We start from the raw sequence: 23,014 nt of genomic DNA, 5'->3' as shown, positions 1-23,014 counted from the left end.
CGACTCGCATTCTTATGCTTGAGAGTTCAAATCCCCTTCCCACCAAACTTGTTCTCTCTTAGAGCGTGGGGGAGTTATAATGTTACGGTCAATCCTACTACTCGTTGGCAAAATAGTAGCCTAAGAGTTGGCGGTATGTAGTGATAACTAGCTTCTCTCGTGTAGTTTCAGGCAAAATTAAAAAAAACCAAGATAGTGAAAAATAAAAAAGCCGTGTGAAGAGAGTTTTAAATTTGAAAAACATATCCAGTTCTCAAAAAACAAATCAGATTATTAATGATGTTAATAATAAAAAAGTTGTTTCTTAAATTTAAAACTAGACAACAATCAACAGTAAACAGTGCAAATTGACGTCCAGTCTGTGATGGCAGGAGTTTTTCCATTAATTAAAACAGAAAGAGATTACACAATTGACTGAAATGTAACACGATTTTGAAATATTCATGTTATCATATATTCCATCTGTAGAAACCAAAAATTCATTGTTATATTCTAAATAGTTTCTTATTATCTTCCTGTTTAGTGTTATTGATTTGTGAAGTTGAAGATAATTTTTATTTGATACCAGAACTAAAGTGGAATATCCTACCATTAATCACAGCACTGTTCTTCCAACTGCTGTGAAAACAACTGTGACTTGTAGTTGAGTAAATAATATTGATTATTCCGATGCTATATGTAACTCATGCAGGTTTTGATACATTTATCATAACTAACCTCCTACAAATTTCTCTGGTTTTTAAATTTGTCTTTAAATATCTAATTCTTATTATATATCAAAAATAATCTTTTCAGAAGTAACAATTTAACTTCAAGTTTTTGCTTAAAAAAGTAACTTACAGTGTTTTGAAAAGTTTTCCCTCTTTTGGTAAAAGTATTATAGAATTGTCCCTCTAGCGGTAACTGTTATAGATTTGTTTTTCTAGTGTAAACTGTCATAGTTTTCAATTTGAAACTCCTATCTATATCTTTTAATGACTCTTTCATCTGTTATAACTTACATTATTATAGCTTTATTGTTGTAAATTTAAATTACCCTTGATTATATCGTATAAGTTAGTTGCACCTCCCATAACTTTTCCAATTTTTCTTAAAGGAACTGCTACCCTCAGACTCCAACATCATATCTTTCTTGTTATAACAGCTACAAATTCCGTTGATTTTCAAAGAAAGAATTAAGTAATGCGTTTAGACTCCAACATCTTATCTTTCTAATTACAACATCTACATTCTTCCATTTATTTCCATAGAAAGAATGAACTGGTACATTTAGATTCAAACATCTAGTCTTTCTAGTCATAACAACTATAGGCTTCCATTGATTTCCTTAAAAATAATTACTTAACTTTAGCGTTTTCTTCTTCTAAATAACACATAGGAGTTTAACTAGTCATCTGTTCAGAAATATGCTGTATGTTTAAACAACTGTTGTGTCATCTAAAGAATGAAAATTAATATCGTCTTTGGCCATTATATGCTACAAGCTGCAGAAAATATACTTGCACATGCACTCGTAGTTATTTTCTCAACTGATGAAGGCTTATCTCAGTACACTCTACTGAGCATAAAAGGCTGATTAAAAGCTTGAAACAAATGCAACTATGTTACGAGTATATCGACCCGGCGTTATTTTGTTGACATTTTCTTTCGTTTCTAACGTAATTGCAACCAAAATTAAAAAGTTTTGAAAAAGGTAATTATACTCACGTTATAAATTGAAAGCTTTCAAAACATTTTCTGAATGCCTTGACGAATAATGATCCAAAATTTATAATACTCTAAGCTTTAAAAGAAGAATGTACATTCTTATGAGGCGGTAACGCTTAAAGCATTCATGGAGACCGAAGAGTGTGACCTCTCTCTTTCTCATGTGGTATATACCGAATCATGTAGTGGTATTCCTGAATATTTTTAATCTTATTGCTAGGTGTTTGATCAATTTTTGCGTGGTACAACGGCATGTCTGCATCCTTACAATGCGAAAAACTGGATTTCAATATTCATAATGGTCAGAGCACAGAGAGCCCATTATGTAGTTTTGTGAATAATTACTAACCATCATTTAAATTTTTATGCATATACAAAACATAACAGTACTTAAAATCAGGAAATATATCAATAAAAACAATTGTACACAATTTTTCAGTCGATTTTGTAGAGTTCGTACAAGAGATGAGCTTCATAAGTATAAATTTTCCATAAATTATTTCACGGAGTTTTAAAATAAAAATGAATTTTGTAGTTATTTCTATAGAGTATATCTAAGCTGTTGTGAACCAAATTTGTCGATAAACACGAGGAAATTAAGCGTCTTCGTCACGAGCCCACTGTTACATCAGTTTTCATAACCCCTTCTGTATGTTCTACATCTTTAATGATTAAGTTCCATTCTTCCAATTTCATCACATTCTTTGTTTTCGAATATTTGCGCAAAGGTACTAAAAAAACTATCCGCTCTAGCCATCCCCGATTTTGAACTAATTGACTAGAGTAAAAGCTGCTAGTCAACAGTACCTATCGCCAAACTTTTTAGCTACCTTGTCTGACCGAATAATGGTAAGTGATAACTACACTTATATTGTACCTTCGATCCGAAAGTGCAGACCGTGATTGTTTTTTACTAAGACTAGACAATGAACCTGCAAATTCATAGTTCCTGGGTCTCGCTAGACCCAGTATCATTCGTAAATATGTGTTTAGAATTCTAGTTAAAGCCATAAATGCAAACTCTCACAGATGATAAAAATCAAATCAGACTTGCTATTGGTGGATTAAGTCGCGTTCTTTTCCAACTATCTAAGAAACAACTTAATATGGTATAGGCTTTTGTTTTGTTTGCCATTAAATCACCTTGGTATTTTTTCAAGTGAGACGTCAGGTAATACTAATGCTTTTAAAAGCCACAACACTCAACGCTTCATTTATGGAGAAGTATTGTTCGTTATTATTTTGTTGAGTTCTACGTTGGATACAAATATTATTTGTAAGTTTTTGTTTCAAATACAAAATAATAACTGATTACTTCTCGTTTTCGACTATTTTAGGAATCTTATGCATACTGGTAAAATAAATAATCGTAGATGTTTACGAAAGGAAAACAAGCATAGTTCTAGCAGCCACAACAAATGAGGAATTGTGTTGCAAGTCTAGAACCAAGACGCTGTACAGTTGTGATTTGTTTTCAGTCTCATTGATTTTCTGTCTCTTGAAATACATTACAAGGGAAACAAATAAAAATATCATTATTCCTACATTGATTTTGTCTGGCTTGACTTAGAAGACGCATTAGATTCTTCATGTTGCTTTAAGACTTAGCAACAAGGAGAATTCAAAGTAAATGTACCATCACCAGATGGCGTGCAATTGTATTTATCATGTTCTCTCGATCGGTTTCTTATATTTTAGAGGGTAAACAAACACTCCAGTGCTGTGTCTTACTGGAAACTTAAACTGATTTGTACAATAAGATTCAGTTCCATGTGTGAAAAACGGAGATATGTTTAAATTATAATAAGCTGGAGATGAATATGTCACGACGATCCATAACTTATGTGAAAAACAATATTTCTCAGAAGTCATTGTTTGAAGCGGTCACAGGGGAGTCGCTTTATTTTTGTTTTCAATTTGTTTTTATATATTTATTTTATAGGAGTGTTAAATTAAGACTTTTCAAGTGCATAAAATAATTAGTATTCCAAGTACGATGTTGTGAAACACTAATTCAATTTATTAATATTAGTTCTCTGATAAGTTAGCGGTGAGTTTAATGTCTTAGAACGCTACAATCTATGGTTCGACTCCCTGCAGTTTACAAATACCTCATTCTGTAGTTGTGTATTATGAACATTTCAATTATTATTTACCGTAATTTATTTCGATACTATTAAAGAAAACACTTCCTACGCAAAATAAAACTTGCCTGTGCACTAAGTGTTTGGCTGAAATGAAAAACCCTAATAAAAGCTTCGTTTAAACTGAAATTTAAATATCCTACTGAATAATAAAGTTCGATTGACGTAATAATACCCGACTAAATACTACAGATTAGTTGACATCATAATACCCAATTAAATATTACAAATTAGTCGACCTAATAATACCCGACTAAGTACTATAGATTAGTAGACCGAATATCACTAATCTAAGTACTACAGATTAGTTGACCGCATATCACTAATTTAAATAGTATAGATTAGTTGACCTAATAAGAATTGATTAAGTACTAGAAATTAGTTCATCTGGTAATACCTATGTAAACACTACAGTTCACTTGACCTAATAATACCCCATTAAATAATATACAGCAGTTAACTCTAAAGTACGCGACAAAATAACATTGGTCATTTGGCCTAATAATACCCTATACAACACTACAATTCAGTTAACATATTAACACCTGATTAGACATTCAAATAAAGAATAAACAAGGATATATATATATATATATAGTACATAGGTTAAGGATGATTGTTATATATTAATAATAAAGAGATATAGTAAACATAATAAGAAGACTCATTGTTAAGATACATGAAACATGTTAAAGATACTTAGTGTAAGTACGTTAAGGATATAGAAAACACGTTAAAAAGAATTATTTTACGTTAAAGACACATAGATACAGGAAAAACGCTAAAAGACTTGATGTGAGTATGTTAAGTATAAATTGATGCAGTGGACATGTTAAGACTTATAGTGAGTATGTTAAGTAAAAATTAATGTAGTGAGTATGTTACGCATAAATTGGTGTAGTGCATATGTTAAGACTTATAGTATGTTAAGTATAAATTGATGTAGTGATATTAAGATGTGAGTATGTTAAGTATAAATGATGTAGTGCATATGTTAAGACTTATAGAATGTTAAATAATTTGATGTAGTGAATATGCTAAGACAGTATGAGTATAAATTGAGACATATGTTAAGATTTATAGTATGTTAAGTATAATTTGATAGATATGTTAAGACTTATAAGTATGTTAAGTATAAATTGATGTAGTGGATATGTTAAGACTTAGAGTGAGTATGTTAAGTATAAATTGATGTAATGAATATGTTAAGACTTATAGCAAGTATGTTAAGTATAAATTGATGTAGTGCATATGTTAAGACTTATAGTATGTAAAGTATAAATTGATGTAGTGAATATGTTAAGACTTGGAGTGAGTATGTTAAGTATAAATTGAAGTAGTGGATATGTTAAGACTTAGAGTGAATATGTTAAGTATAAATTGTTGTAGTGAATATGCTAAGACTTAGAGAGAGTATGTTAAGTATAAATTGATGTAGTGCATATGTTAAGATTTATAGTATGTTAAGTATAATTTGATGTAGTGGATATGTTAAGACTTATAGCGAGTATGTTAAGTATAAATTGATGTAGTAAATATGTTAAGACTTATCCCAAGTATGTTAAGTATAAATTGATGTAATAAATATGTTAAGACTTATAGTATGTTAAGTATAAATTGATGTAGTGAATATGTTAAGTGAAAATTAGTAGTGAGTATATTAAATATAAATTGATGTAGTGAATATGTTAAGACTTATAGTGAGTATGTTAATTATAAAATGATGTAAGTGAATATGTTGAGAAGACTTATAGTATGCTAAGTATAAATTGATGTAGTGGATATGTTAAAGAACAGACTTAAGAATGTCACAAACGTTTAGAAGGTGTCATGAAACACGAAGTGAAATGCTATTGAATTAAGCATTACATATTTTTTAGCACTATTTGGGCTTTCAGCAAGAAGTTTACATTAATATCACTTCACCATTTATTGTAAGTGCTTTACAGGCAGGCTACACCGCTACGTGCTCAAAATGATCAGTAAAAAGTTAAGCCTTATTGAAACGTACTGTTTTACAGGTTATTATACTTTACCACCTATCACGTTATGCATAATAATATTGAACTAATTTATTTCACTTTTCAAAAAATAATTTATCGTTATTATAAGTTATTTACTGAAGAAAATTCAACAGTTAATATATATATTAAAGTCACAGAGCATGTTTTATTTTTCTTAAATATTTTTTTATGTTACTCACAAACATTCGGACATAATTTTATCAGTTCCTTGTTTGTCTGCAGCTGTTTGAGATTATTGACATTGTTTTAAAAACTAAAATCTGTCAAAAGTGTGTTTCTCATAGAGCACTGCCCAATAAAATACATTAAAGTACTGTGTCTTCTATCTCAGAGTCCAGTAAGGTCTATGAAAACAGTGTCTGGTATTTCAGTACCCACTAAAATCTATCAGAAGAGTGTGTCTTTTAGAGCAGTGACCATCAAGATCTAGATCTATCAACATAGTGTTTCTACTATCTCAGTGTCCAATAAGATCTAATATAAGAGTGTTTTATTGTTGTTGTTCTTTTCTGGTGGAATGCACATTTAGAAATGTTAACGGTGAATATATATTTTTGCAGGCAGTCTACTAAAAATCAAATACATGTATTTACTGATATTTTCATAAAATTTATCAAAGAAGCAATTTTTCTAGGAGGTAATTCATTAAAATATAGCAAAAAAATGTATTGGCTATTCAGTAATACTTTAAGATTTTTCACGAAGTGGTTTCTTAGCAAACAATCCACGTTGTAGCGGAGAATCCATTCAAACTTGTTGGAGGAGTGTTTGTTTTACCAAACAACTTTCAAAACCTTGACAAAAAGTATTTCTTTTAACAGCGACACCACTAAACCCTTATTACAGAGTATTTGTTCTAAAATATAATAAAATAGTGTTTTCTTTAACGGACACTCTATAAAAATCCAAAATAAGAAGCTTTCTATGAACAGTCAACTAATATCTAATAAAAGAGTGTTGTAAGGATAGTCTACTAATATTTAATAATAAAATATTCTTAGGATAGTATACTAAGATCTGACAAAAGAAAATTCTAATAACAGTTTACAAGATATGACAAAATATTGCCATGAGGATAGTCTACTAGATATATTGTATTTTTCTCTGCTAGTGTTTACCAAGAAATTCACTCGTGATGAATTAATACTTACTAATTACATGTCTAGAAAAGCATCCTTAAACCTCTACAATAGCTAATTCACCTCCTTGTAATCTATCCCTAATTCACAACTTAATTAGATCTATCAACATACACTGGAAAACTCTTAATTAAATTTGTTGTTATGTTCATAAAGATACACATTAAAGTTGGGTATATGTACGCTACAGTGATATATACTGTGTTAAACTATGAGTGAGGTTATAAAAATAAGGAAAGGTATTTCACTTAGATAAATAGTAATATAACATAATACACTACTTTTTAAAAATGTATTTCCACCTTATTAGCACGCACCACAAAACATGGGTGATGACTTGTCAATTGTAATGTTTTGAAATGAACAGAATTCATTCAAATGAAAGAGGTTATTGACAGGTAGCTGTGTGGGACAGTAAGAATTGGCAGTAAGAAAAATTGTCTCGAAACGTGAAGAATGTCAAAAGCACGTGCATGTAATGATTGAAAAGCTCTGTTGCGATAAGTAGCAAGGCGGAGTGAGATCGAAAATCAATGATTCCAGAGTCTTGAATTCTTTCTTTTTTCTGGCATATTAACTAAATGCGCACTTATAACGCCTGTTAAAAATTTCGTGTTTTCGACCAAAGGCTAAAAGATAATAAATCTACTGTGTACATTTAATATGGAATATTTCTTGTTGTCTTTGCCCTAAATTCAGTGATCTGTTCATTAGAATCACGATGTTTAAACTGATACATAAAAGTAAAATCTAATTATTTAAAACCGTTAGATTTTGCTTTACAATTCACTATCCTGTTCTCTAATTAAAATAAACAGTTGGTGTGTGGCAATCCGAAACGCTGTACTCTGTAATAACATATAAGTGACGCAGTCGTCACATCTGACATTATTTTAATCATTAATTACTACTAAGAAGCCTGCTTTACTGAGTGGTTAAATTATGACATGTCATACACAAAATAATGCTGCAATTAAAATATGTTTGTCTAAATGTATTTGCTACATACATCAAAATATCAATATTGGTAGTTTTTAGTTGTAAACAAGCATCAGTAGTTTAGCCACAAGGGTTTTATTATTTTAAAAAAAATATATCAGAAGTTGAGAGTTGTTAAATTTAAATTCATAGGTATGTTTAATTCAGTTATGGTTACTTTCACACAATGATTTCTTAGAACTGAAATGATTTAATTCCAGGCTTTTTGAAGAAATTGTTAAACCTATTTAATTTTGTTGAAGGAAGATCTATATCCATGTGAATTACTTACCAACAAACTCGAACACAGCTGACACAATAAATGTACGCTACATATGCGTAAAAAAAATGTTTTCGCCAAGAACTTTAAAAATCAATTGGGACACTGTTCAACAAGCTTATTCCTATGAGATTAGCCCTGCAATCTGAGAATGCATTAGAACAACCAGATTAAACTAACACTGCCGTGAATAAGAATCGCTATAAAGTGAAAAAAATAACGTGTTTGTGGCTTTTATAAAAATGTTTGTCTTCAGTGTTCATTATACAGTATAAATACTCAACACTGGAAAACTCTTGTATTAAATTTGTTGTTATGTAGGCTTACAAAGTTATCTTAAGCTTCTACACGTTTTTTTTTTATTCAACAGAAATACCACGTTCATAAAGATACACATTAAAGTTGGGTATAATAGAATTAAAAAGTCGCTATTAGTTTGAATAATGGGCATTGAAATAGAAGTTAAACGCTTTTCTTTTTAGTTTCGTGGTAAATAAAGTGCATAAAAATGTGTAAATTTGTGTGTTCGTACTTTTAAAATGGTTGTATAAAATCATGTTTCAAAGTGAAGAAACGGTTGTGTTTTTTATGCTGGAATAGAATGCGAGTAAAATCAACGTTTCTGATACTGGAATAATAATATGACGGTAAAACTGCTATAAGAAGGATATATGCTGTTTCTTTACTGACAAAAGAGTTTTTGTGTGAAATAGTGATCCGTATTGACTAAACAGCTGTGTGAAATCGTGTTACGTAGTGACTGAAAAGTTGTGTAGATTCACGTTGCATGTTAACTCGATACTAACTAATATGTTGGTTGCAATAGCATTAGATAATGACCGGAAAGGGCATCATAAGGTGAGGTAACCAGAGACCTGGTCCTTCTAGTAGTATTACGTATGCAGACTATTATTATTTTGGTGAGTGTAATGATTTTTATTTCTACGCACATGAGGAACGTGAGTGTCTTGATAGAATATATACATATGTGTGTATCGATATATATATATATACAAATTTGTGTGTTTAAAGTGCCCCTCCAGTAGCAGTCGTAATTAAATTCCTACACACGCCCATACTGACTAAACAGTTGCGTGGAATCGCCTTTCTTCCAACGGTACAGTCGTATGTAACAGTGCTCACTACTGACTAAACATTTGTGTATAATAGAGTCGTATGTAAGAGTGCTCGCTACTGACTAAACATTTGTGTATAATAGAGTCGTATGTAACAGTGCTCACTACTGACTAAACATTTGTGTATAATAGAGTCGTATGTAACAGTGCTCGCTACTGACTAAACATTTGTGTATAATAGAGTCGTATGTAACAGTGCTCGCTACTGACTAAACATTTGTGTATAATAGAGTCGTATGTAACAGTGCTCGCTACTGACTAAACATTTGTGTATAATAGAGTCGTATGTAACAGTGCTCGCTACTGACTAAACATTTGTGTATAATAGAGTCGTATGTAACAGTGCTCGCTACTGACTAAACATTTGTGTATAATAGAGTCGTATGTAACAGTGCTCGCTACTGACTAAACATTTGTGTATAATAGAGTCGTATGTAACAGTGCTCGCTACTGACTAAACATTTGTGTATAATAGAGTCGTATGTAACAGTGCTCGCTACTGACTAAACATTTGTGTATAATAGCCTTCCTTATTGACTACATTCGTTTGTAATCGCGTTCAGCACTGACCAAATTGTTGTGTGGAATTACGTTTAATACCGATTAAATAATAAATGTGGAATTATATTAAATACTGGTAAAAAACATCTGAGTAAAATAATATAGTGGAAGAAAAAGAGGCTCGTGATACCATTTTCAAAAATTAATATATTTGTGTAAAATTGTGTTAAATAGTTAGTAATATGTTGTGTAAACCTTGGTCAATACTGGGAAAAAATAACTATGTAAAATCATGTTTAATATTGAATAAACAGTTGTGTAAAACAATTCCATCCTGTAAAAAATAAAACTCTCCTCAAAACACATGACGGAAGAAAGTACACTACAAAAACTACGATTTTATTTGTTTTAAGACGTTTATCGTTCGATTGTTGAAACTCACGAAAAATTTCAAAATCGTTGAATTCACTTACATATATACTTTTTTTTTCAGTGTTCAGTACTTTAATTGTAGTTATAAAAGAACACGTTCGGTACCAAAGAAAAGTAAATATATATTTACCTATTGTCTCAAACATCGTACATGTTTGAGAGTCAGAATTTCACAACAGACTTCAGTAATTTCAACATATTGTTCTATTTTCTAAAAATATGTTAAATAAATTTTTCGTCTTACAGGCAGATTTCTTCCAAATGATTCTGTTTTAAAGCGTAATTCTTAGAGAAATAAAAAATTCGTTATCAAATTCCATCACAGGAGTCTTTAGAACGCCTCAGACAAATAGGCCGGTTTAGTACTGCACATCAAACTCCTTCGAAAATTCATGAAAAACCGAGAGAAATTGTCAGTACTTTGCTATGGATGAAACATACATCAGTCACCTGTTTACAGCATCCTACTCAAGCTATCAAGAATCGTGAGCACTCACTGATTTATTCTTCTGTATCTCCTATCACGAAACTTTACAAGAGATGTGTCTTTTGCTCTCAAATCACTGTCAATACCAAGTTTTATTGATGCCTTCCAACGAATAATGAAATAACACAAAACAACCTTGTAACAATATCCGTTCTGTATGTTTTTTGTTTATAATATTTGTTAACTCACTTAACTTAATTGTATTTATAGCACTATTTAGTAACAGATAGATATATATATATATCAACTATTGAATATGTTAACGATTTATTTTACGACGAAACATTCGCAGCTAGCAAGTAAAATATCGTTCTTATTATTCTGGTTGTGATAATTTACTGTATAATAAAAACACACTATCTTGCTTATTTCGAATTTAACTTTTTTAAATCAAAGCATGTACTGCATTATCCCTCTCGCTATAAACTTTTCAAACAGACGTATATAACCGTGATTTTATAGAGTCTTCACAAGATTGCGTCAAGTAGTAAGTTTGTCACGTATGGGAAAACTCCTAATGAGTAATTTATGATTAATAATCGTAAGGTGCTGGTCCAAAATTTACATATATACATTGGTAAAAAAGCAAACAAACGTGATTTAACTGCAAAATTTGTGATAGGTTTAGACATTGAACATGATGTTTTCTATACAACCTGGTTCGAGTACTTCTAGAAACAATAAAGACATGTCAAACAAAGATGAAAACTGTCATTCTGAATCTAAATTTATCTGGTTTCCCGGATCTAACTCTTTGTTAAATCTAGTGATAAGATGACGGAACATATAATGTGGCTGATAAATGTCAAACCAAACCGATGAGGTCTGATATTTAACCCTTCAAAATCACAGTCACACATGAACTGTTTATTTACGAGAAGGAAAACAGATTTATCCTTAAATTACATCTTCCTGTTATTTAACTGTTTTCATCCTACAATATAATCTTGTTTCTTGATCAAGTATTCTGCATCTAATTATCCTTAGTTTGGAAGTCAGACATACGTTTATATCTTCATCAGATTCTGTTTATCTAACTTTTTGTTTTAAATTTCACAACTTCAAATAAGTTTTCTCTCTTCGTCTTGTGTCTTTAGCTGTCCTTAATTCTAAGACCAAACGCACACTATTTATTCATCAGGTCCTGTATATCTTTCGTCCCACGACTAAACTTGGTCCGAACAGAGCTGTGCCATAAGTCACAGATAAATAAAGACTACAATATCTCAAAGTAGGAATTAAATAGCGATGACCAACTTAGCGGGCTTGAAAATCAAGAAATATTAAGTGACCTGGCTTTAGGTAAAACAAAAATAGAAATAACTGACAACCCAAACTCTTTTTAGATATTTGTGAAATAGCTTCCTGGGAAAACATTTGGAATTGTGCATAGATTAGTGGGCTCTTAAAGAAGATTAAAAACATGGTATATAATAGAAATCAACGTAAAAGCTTTCATGAAGGGTTGCACCTAGAAGAATTATTTGTAAGTTACAAAAATATAGGACAAAACTTTTTTTCCTATTTCAGAATTTAATAATTAAAGAAATGTGTATATTTTATATCAAAGCCATATTGGGCTATCTGCTGTATCTACCAAGGGAAATCGAACCCCTAATTTTAGCATTGTAAATTTGTAGAATTACTGCTGTCCCACTAAAGAAATACAATCACTCAGTTTTCAACATGTTGTAACCGAATTCAAACAGTTTTATCGGCATGTCAGTAAACTTCTACATGTGCACCATTAGTGGCTTTCAGCACGTCTAAGCGATGTTCGATTTAGTTCAAGTTCGCTGAAACACGTTCAGAGTTATAGTGGCGGTGGCATATGTTATCCTGGTCTTAACCTCCGTGACGTTTGTTATAGAAAGAAGTCTAATGGAATGATATGTGAGGCCATGGAATTGGTCCAATCCCACAAATCCATCGTACCGAGCCTTTTTTTTTTTTGCATGGTTGCTGGAGTGAACAAAAAACATGACAATAAAAACTGTTTGGGTTGGACAATAAGATTCTAAAATCTGTGGGATTGTATTGCTTTAGTGATATAATTATTAATTTTTAAAAACAGAAATAATAACTTTGAATCACCCTATATATGTTTTACTTCAATCTTACTAAATTACGAGTTGGGTATCAGGTAGTTATATACTGGAATTACAACTAGTTAGACACATACCTAAGTATTTCAGTCTAATTAATAATCTCAGTGATTTGCTTGACTATTATGATAACACCTTTAACTTAAGATTAATTAATGTACACTTGTTTACATTCAGTTTCAAAATTCACTGTTTTTTAAAGAATGACTTTATACTGTTTATTTTTCAAACTGTTGATCACACTAGCATCTGATACTAATGTGTAATTGGTTTAATATCTGATCGAGTTAACTCTAACCAACTAGAAGAGATTGATTCAACTTTTCTTGAGTTTATTTTTATTTAAGATTAAAAAACAACATAAAAATTACTAAACAAAATAATTTTAGGGTTACAAAAATTTTTTATGCTAAATATAAATAAGACAAATAATAAAGTTCGGTATTACAAATTAAAATGACAAGTTCATTGTAACAGTACTGAAAAAACGTACTTATTTATAAAAAAACTATAGTGATACTCATTAATATATAAAGAAAATCATGGAAGAGACGGAGGAACAACAAATATCTCAATGGCAGAAGTAAAACCGATAAGCAGAACTGATCTTTTAGAGCTGTTTAATTTAACACAGTGTAAAGCGAAAATTTAAGTATCTCACACTGTGGCCCAGCATGGCCAGGCAGGTAAGAACTCCGGTCGCACCAAACATGCTCGCCCTTTCCGCCCCCACGGAATGTGACGGTCTAAGTCCAGTATTTGTTGGTAAAAGTGTAGCCCAAGAGTTGGCGGTGGGTGGTGATGACTAGCTGCCTTCCCTCAGGTCTTATACTGCTAAATTAGGGACGGCTAGCACAGATACCCCTCGAGTAGCTTTGTGCGAAATTAAAAAACAAACAATCTCACACTGTTAACAGTTGTATTAAAAATTTGAATTCTTAATGGGACTATTTTAAGTGTGCAAATATGAAATATACATGTGGTTATTACTTGAATATCTAGGTTCTGTTTATATGCAACGTATCCAATGTAGAAGAGATCATATTTTTTTATATGTGTATACTTTATTTTTTTTATTGTGAATGTTAATGCTTAAGGAGTGGTAAATATCAACTGGAATGTTTGTTTGTTTTGGAATTTCGCACAAAGCTACTCGAGGGCTATCTGTGCTAGCCGTCCCTAATTTAGCAGTGTAAGACTAGAGGGAAGGCAGCTAGTCATCACCACCCACCGCCAACTCTTGGGCTACTCTTTTACCAACGAATAGTGGGATTGACCATCACATTATAACGCCCCCACGGCTGGGAGGGCGAGCATTTTTGGCGCGATGCGGGCGCGAACCCGCGACCCTCGGATTACGAGTCGCACGCCTCACGCGCCAGGCCATGCCAGGCCCAACTGGAATGAGCAGGAGCTCACCGAACTTGGTTTCATAATAATGTATTTTGCTGCCATCTTTTGTTCATTATTTGAACGAAATATTTTCAAACAAGTAAATAACAAGAAATGTTATTAATTAAAACTTTATGGTATTTAGTTTTCCTAGTATATATATATAGTTAAAATGATAATAAAAGGTTTAGTTAATTGTTGTTTTGTTTGTTTGTTTTGGAATTTCGCACAAAGCTACTCGAGGGCTATCTGTGCTAGCCGTCCCTAATTTAGTAGTGTAAGACTAGAGGGAAGGCAGCAAGTCATCACCACCCACCGCCAACTCTTGGGCCACTCTTTTACCAACGAATATTGGGATTGACCAACACATTATAACGACCCCACGGCTTGGAAGGCGAGCGTGTTTGGTGCGACCGGGGTTCGAACCTACCTGGCCATGATAGCTTAAAAATAAGTAAAAAATTGTTACGTAGTACTTAATGATAGTTAGAAATAAGCAAATATAAGAATTACTAAAATAATATTTAGTCATTCAGTAGAGTTTAAAAAAACACTTGTTTCAGATACCTGTTTCTCATGTTTTCTAAGGTTTTCGGTGTGTTTTTATAAAACTCATCCCTTATAAATTTTTGATGTAGTAAAAACTGAGTTCGTTACATTACGTACCAAGTAAGATTCTGCAGCTTACAAGATAACGTGTCTTAAAAATTGGAGTCCTTAATTTCCACTTTACTGATTTTAAAGGGACCTAAAATAACTTTTACAATCAGTTTGTAAAAGTGTTCCTGTTGTTGAAAGTTCCGATTGTTCTAATTATAGAAATATTAAAGATAGCACTCGTACACCTGCAAAGTATCGAGTTAAAATCCTTTCCTGTTTCAATTTTAACTTCTCTCACTTTCATGATATAGCGTATCACCTTTGAAATTCCTTCTTTGTCTTATACATTAATTGATATATATTTGATGAAGTTGGTTAGAAAACAAAATGTGTCTACGCGATGATATATTTCTTTCCATTTTGACTCAGTCCAGAACCTGGGTGTAAACAACAGTTGTTTTTATTAGTTTTTTTTTCGCCTCTCAACGTCTGTTACAACAATGCATTATACAACCCATTCAAGTGTCCAAAACATTCAAAAACAGGTACAAAATACAAATGCTTTGTACACTAAACGATAATGGCATCATGGTAAAAAGGAAGCAATGGGTAAACTTGTAATGTCTCAACACAATCAGCTTGGATACTGCAGCTGTCTGTACTGGTATATGTTTTCGTGATTGAAAGTCTATATACAACTTTTGATATGTAAAACTGGCAAACATGCATATTCTATCACACAAGTAACAGTGTTTATATATTATTCCTACTGTTCATATAACAACACTCATAAATAATTATGTACATATTAAATGAGGGATAACGAGACGTATTGAAACGTACAACACTTCAAGCTTCTAATACTATTATAGAAATCAATATTTTCTGAAACAAGATAACTCCAGTGTTAGTGCTTTTAGGAGAATAACATATAATGATGACGAGTGGCTTAATGCTTCCGGAGTTTGTTCAACACTAAATATTAAACATTTTGAACAAAAGATCAGGAAAATAAATGTTCAACTGAAAAATAAAATAACGTAGGTATAAAACACAAACATAAGGTTAATAAAAAGAAGAAAGTTATTAATTGACAAATAAAAAATGAAACAAGATTAACAGAGGTAATAACAAAACACAAGTTTATTACTTCAAGGCGAAAATAGCTACTTCAATCTCATGTTCAGCTTTAATATTACACGTAAAAAGTGATGTAATAATAGGCTTATATGTATAGGTACTTTTAAAAATTATAATTCATGCCACAAGGTGAACAGCATATATGACCATGACAGTAGACGAAACACATTTGTTACAATACTATAATTTTATATTTGAAATAATTGAAAACGACAAAGCGTATCTAATCATACAATTCATCTATTGACATGTTTCAAATAGTTGAGTAAAATAATTTAAATATTAAACTTAAATTCAAAAGAAAACAACGTGGCATTTATAGTCTATAAATGCTACTTTAAAGAAAACATTTCCTTGTTAATATGAATATTAAAATAGTGAAAATAATAATTAAAAACTCCATGTTTAATGGATGCCTTTTCTCAGTATTGAACATCTACATTTTATATTTAAAACGTCGTCCAACAATACCGCAGCGCTACTTATACCTTGGACACTGCGGTTGGGACCATACTTAAAGATGTTTTCTTTGACACTGTAAACGCCACCTGCTAGTCTTATTCCATAGTGTAAGCTCCTCAGTTCTTTAAATATTCTAGGTAGATCTATTTCAATAGTGTGAAATATTTACAAGGACTATTACTAGATAATAGCTTTACAAAATGAAGTGTCATTAACCTATAATCAACAACAAGAAATTTTATTACAATTTACAGCTTTTACAGTAAGAAATATTAGTTTTTAGAACAGGTAAGACGTTTAGATCTTACTTACTGTAAATTGTAATAAAATATATTGTATGAGAAAGTAAACCCAAAACGGAATTGTTAGCAACAACCAAAGTTTAATAAGTCAATGTGATGAGTAATGAATCTGGTGGGTGGATGAAACACAACATGCCATTTACAGTGAAAAACGTCGAAAATAAGCTGGGCAGAAGGTTCTAGAATCTTATCAATGTGAAAACTTAACCGGACGATAACGACAAAGAAACTAACACGACCATTCTGATGGATCAAACTCTTCATCAAGATGTCGACACCTTTTATCAGGGTTTGTTGTTCCAACGTTGCTCAGTGAGTACATACACCTAGAAATATTGTCATCGTTACAGTAGACACTTTGTAAAATTTGTGTCAAAGAAAGCGTTATAGTGAGTATATGAACAAACATGGGCTAATTTAAATAATCAACCACTTAGAGAAAACACGATTCATTGAAGATGAAGACCCAAATGTTAACTGATGCACTAAAATTACATCTAGGTTTTACACATTCATAATATTTTAAAATTCCGTTAGATCGACCATGATCTTGACCACAAGAAAGTGAATAATGAAGTTGATATTAAACGTAATACCCTTATGAATAAAGTATAGTAGAGTTTGTTTACATCTAAAGATAACCGATATTATGTTCGAGAAAAAAAGGCTTTGAAAACTGTAAAAATGATGATGGCTTAATTGTCAAAATTTCAAATACAGATAATAATTTTGTGATTATGGATAAAGATGTGTAAGTTTAAAATATAACCAAAATAACAAAATCAACCACAAAAAATACAGCGATATCCCACTACTAACACTAATAAAAAATAAATATTAAACATACTTTAATTTTTCTATTGTTTTAAGTACGATATAATATTTTTTATAATAATAGAGTGTTATCACACTGTCATGAAACTACGCCTTTCTCCATGTCACCTGGACCTGAATTATTTAAATACCTATATATAAGCCTAATAATTCAGCTATGTATATCTTGTGACTTAAATTAATTATCACTTTTCATTATCTGGAATAATAGATGGCATTTTATTGTCATTAACTGGAAAAAAATCTCCAGTCTACACTATAGTCTTTTGAACTCTCACAGTTATGAAAAGAAGAAAACGACAATAGAATTTCTTAGTCTTCTAAAATAACACCTAAATATAACTTGTTTTAAAATATCTCTTTTAAAATAACTTGCACGCACGATATACGGGTCTCCGTACGTGTTAGTGTAATAGAAGTGATAATAGATAATATCAAACGTTCTGATACAACGAGTAACAACACAAACATCCAAACTTATAACAAAAAGAGGGAATGAAGTAAGAATGGTAATATAAGTTATTTCACATTACTGTATTAGAACATGTTTACAATTTTCTGACTAGTGCACTCATTCTGTGATATACCATTATTGAAAATATCACTTATACCTCCCGTACTTATTACCTTAAACTATAGAACATGTAGTTAACAAAAGTAACACAAGACTAGACGAAAAAAACACAATTTCATTATCTCAATAACATTGTGAAAGGAAATTATAAATTTTAGTACAAAAAATATATAAAAATTTTAAGTCATTTTATAGCTGGGTTTCCAGACTCTCTTCTCTCCAATCAAACTCAAAACCTGAAACAAATATCTCACCCGCTAGATGGTTATATACTAAATATCCAGTACTGGTCAAAATCACAATACTTTAACCTAAAACTTGTTATTCTGGTTGAAACTCTAACGTTTGTTAGCCATCAACAAAATCTTGCTGAGAAAATTTACGTTTTAAGAGTTTAGAGTCAAAACGAACAAAGGTTTGTTTAATTGTCTTCGAAATACACTTGGTAAGCTATCTAGCTCTACTTTAGTAACATGGATTCACTCTGCAGTATTTTGAACCACAACAGACTAGTCTCATCAATACGATCTCAGATTTAGGGGTGAATACTAGAAAATGTTAATGATTATTAAATACAAGTGCAATTAATGCAATTTTTGAAATTATGTTTGACTACAACTTAACTTATTAAACTGATGCTGCAATGTTTTAGTCACAAAGGAAAGAGTTAGTGAGCTTTTGCTTTTATAAATAAAGGTCAACTTGTTTAGGTATAGTTTACGAAGTAGTTGCTTCGCTCCTACTGTTTGTAAACAAAGGTCAACTTGTTTAGGTATAGTTCACGAAAAAGTTGGTTAATTTCTATTGTTTTTAAACAAAGAACTGTTTTTTAGTGTAGTTTCGTAAAAAAGTTAACATTTCAGTGTTTGTAATCACAGATGGTAACATTTTAGCTGTGTTATAGTTTCAGGATTTTAGAAGGATTAATTTTAAGCTCTCAATACAAAATTCAGTTAGGTATACAAACTAAAAATATAGAATGGAACATTAAAGTATGCTCTACAGGAATAAATTTTTTTAGATATACATTAGTTTCAGAGATTTATTATGTAGTGACTTTATTAATTGTTCAATTAGTTTGCTTAGTTATTATTCAGTTTTAAGATGCTATCTTAAATACTTCAACCATAGAAAACGCTACAAAGGCGCTGTCACTAGGCAACTTACTACATTTGATTTTAGTTTTATGTAAGCACATTGCAGAGTTTATGCCAAGAAAAGTTTCCTTGGCTCTGTATTAGTTTTACAAATGCACTTAATCTTTTGTTTGTTTGGTTTTTGTCACAAAAGCTTTGTTAATCTCTGGTTTTCAAAGATACAAACTACAGTGTCTTTTTTCGACAGAGAAAAACTATTGTAAAAATTAATAAGCGAGTAAACAAATAACTATTATTTGCACACTACTATATTGTTACATATTTTGATTTACAATAGGTTAGAATAATATTTAACACAGTTAAATGACTTTAACTACGTTTTACCTTACAATATTACGTGGAAATGCAAAATAACTGAACAAGACACAAATCTAACAACTAAAAACCCAAAAATATCTATATATAAATAAGCGTTAAGCCTCAAACGGATAGTGTTTTGCGACAGCTTATACTTGATTCAAAGAACAAAAGGTCCTTTTATATAGAGAGTATGGATATTCCTTATAAGGACCACAAGAAACCTTACTGTCGTGAATAATATATATTCAAAGTTCTTATTGACCACTGTTATATTTTGTTGTATTTTATTATCAGAGATACATGTTCACAGTATGAAAGAAACCGGCTGAAATACTCTACTTGTGTTATGTTGTAAGTCCTAATTTAGTCACGTTATTTTGTGTTTATTTGACAGCGTTCAGAAAACCTTAATTGAAATTAGTGTTAAAATGCAACGGTTAACAAGCAACTGAAATCTATCAAATATAAAGGTTTGTTCTAACAAAAAACATCTTCCTCTTTTATTTACTTTATATATTTATGTACGATTTGTAAGAATCTACTGTTAAATGAAATCAAAATATCAAACAGACATGGCAGAAAGTAAAATATATTATAATAGCGCCCATGGATATGTCAGCTAATAAAACATACTAGCGCCTAAGGATATGTCAGCTAATAAAATAGATTGTACTAGCGCTTACGGATATGTCAGCTTATAAGATATATTATACTAGAGCTTACGGATATGTTAGCTAATAAAAAAATATTATACTAGCGCCTAAGGATATGTTAGCTGATAAAATATATTATACAGGTGACTACAGATATGACAGCAAATAAAATATTATAGTAGTGCTGATAGATATGACAACAAATAAAATATATTATACTAACGCCTTAAAGTAAACCATTTAACAGAATAATATAAATTAGCTACCTAATAAAATATTATACTATTAGTTACAGCTAATAAAATATTGTACCAGTGCCTACAGATATATATCAGGTAACATAAATGTGGCACTTACCACCAGTTGGGAACAAATACTTAAGTTGTAAGAAAATATACGAAAGCATATGTTCATATAAAGACATTCCTGTTCACTTTAAACCTCAGACTTACAACAAAGCTAGGTGTAATTTATTACTTGTTTAAAGATAATTCTCTCAACTGAAACTTCATGTTTTTATTTAATATTATAAAGCTAATTAGTAGAGTTACTGTTTTGATAACTCACAACTGTAAATCGCGGGTTTATACAACTCAGATATGAGAACGAGTGTTAAGTGAGATTCCTTGTTTATTTCTTTATTAACCAATATAGTGTTTCACTTTTTTTTTTAAGGCACAGATCGCTTTACTTAAAATATACTATCCCAAAGAAATAATCCAGTTATATTTAAATACATATTACTAATGTAGCTAGTTGCACAAATAAAACTTCGCTTGGATTCAAGTGAAGCAAGCAGCTCTGGAACGGGGACAAGTTTTCGACCATTGGTCATGTCATTATTTTAATTGGAGCACATACTTATAACATACAGTGCTTATAAAAATACATCATTAACAAATTCTGTGTCATGCTATTTCTTACTAATTCGATTACTCAAACTGGAGTGATATGTTGAGAGTTCAATATTATCACACAGTTAAAGTTTTCTTGTAGAAGTAAGTAATCTACTTCAAACAGATATTCCCATTGAGAAATCTCTACCAGTTTACTCAATACGAAGACAAAAAAGTTATCTTAAACTGTAATAGTTACTACAAGTACCTAATGAGATTCTTTTTAATAGAATGGAAATGAAAAATAGTAGTTCTGTAAGAGCAACAAAACGAAACTAGAGGTTCCACAGCGTAGTCTTTTCTCCATAATCTTATAAAATATAATAATAATAACATGGTAGTCCCTCGACATGATGACTTACTTATACAAAATATGCACTTTATTCACATACTTGTAACAACACCACTTGGAATCTTTATTCTTAAGTAAAATGACCAGAAATCAATGTGCTATCTAAAAGCCTGATTACATTTTCTTTCCAAAGAATTTAATGAAGAATCTATGAAAGTGATGATTTCATTCTTAGAGTTTATGGGATGGGAACGAAAGTAGATAGACTTTAATCATATGATTTTACAGATATGTGACATGGGTTATTTGTCTTATCTTACCTGAAATACTTATTTTAATGGCACTCAGTACGCATATAAGACTCTTGTCCATGGCCTTTTACATACATTTTGAAACTTTCGGTTTCCCCTTGAAATCATTCCACTTAAACACATTCTACCACGTTTAGCATTTTGCGGCCAATTACACAATATTTTATTCACTTTTCATCAAAGTAATGCTACTGATTCAAGTTTTTCCTTTTCTAGAATCATTTAGATCTTAAAGATTATTACATCGTCAGGGTAATAAGTATATTTGTAGCCCTCTCCTTTGTAAGTAACCTCACGACTCATATGATCTTATAATTATAAAGAGAATACAGCAGTTACAGAACCACGTTAGTACACTTGATCTTTTATCCACTCATCTCCAGATACTCAGTTTTCGAAATGAGAACCGCTTGAGTTTAGAAATAGTCGATGAACTCTCTTTTACTTCGTTCTCAGCATCCTGTTCTCCTTCGCTGTGCACAGTCCTAAGGGGAACGTTCTGGTCTCTAGTCAGTGTCCCTGCAGAATATTAAATGTAATTAATAATATTTACAGTTTATTATTATTTTTACATAACATTTTATATCACCAAGCTATCAAATTTTCCCCAGAAATGTTTATGCAGCAATAATGAAAAGTTAAAAAAAAACAACTAGCTAAGACAAACAGCATTGTACGTGATAACAACGGATGAAACTTTTGTAAAATTCCTGCTACAAATCTAGTTATATTACATCGTGTGTAATGATGCCAGAAAATAGCAAAATTTGTGTATAAATAGTAAAAAAACTGTATTTATCAGATGAAGGGTTTTGAGAGCGACAACGCTGTTAACAAGAACTTATATCTGTTTGCAAACAAATTAAGTAGAAAAAAGTAGGCCTAAAGTAGTTCCCACTGCTTATAACTTTCGCATGTGTTAAGTGGAAAACGTTAGGCCTAAATTAGTTTCGTTTTTTATAACCTCTGCATGTGTTAAGTAGAAAAAAAGTAGATCTAAAGTAGTTCTCATTGTTTATAATCTGTGCATGTCCTTCTTGATGAAGAGAAATCCACTTGAAATAAAAAATGTATCTCAGAACGGCAAACAAGTTTAAACTCTTCTGTTAACTTGAAGATGACCTAGGAAGGTCGAAACGTTGTTATCTACTTATCAATAAAAGTGTTA

At 31.0% G+C, this 23,014-nt stretch overlaps 1 protein-coding gene across 1 annotated transcript in view; it reads right to left on the bottom strand.

The window, feature by feature from the left end:
- Window positions 1–15,371: 15,371 nt before the first annotated feature.
- LOC143232641 (uncharacterized) overlaps window positions 15,372–23,014 on the bottom strand; it is a 160,390-nt gene continuing 152,747 nt past the window's right edge. Inside the window, 1 exon segment of the mRNA XM_076468298.1 lies at window positions 15,372–22,365. Within this exon segment, the coding sequence (XP_076324413.1) occupies window positions 22,220–22,365 (146 nt within the window). The 3' untranslated portion in view covers window positions 15,372–22,219.

The sequence above is a fragment of the Tachypleus tridentatus genome, chromosome 1 (assembly GCF_004210375.1).
Source record: "Tachypleus tridentatus isolate NWPU-2018 chromosome 1, ASM421037v1, whole genome shotgun sequence".
Classification (NCBI taxonomy): Eukaryota; Metazoa; Arthropoda; class Merostomata; order Xiphosura; family Limulidae; genus Tachypleus; species Tachypleus tridentatus.
This window is presented reverse-complemented; position numbering and strand designations above follow the sequence as displayed.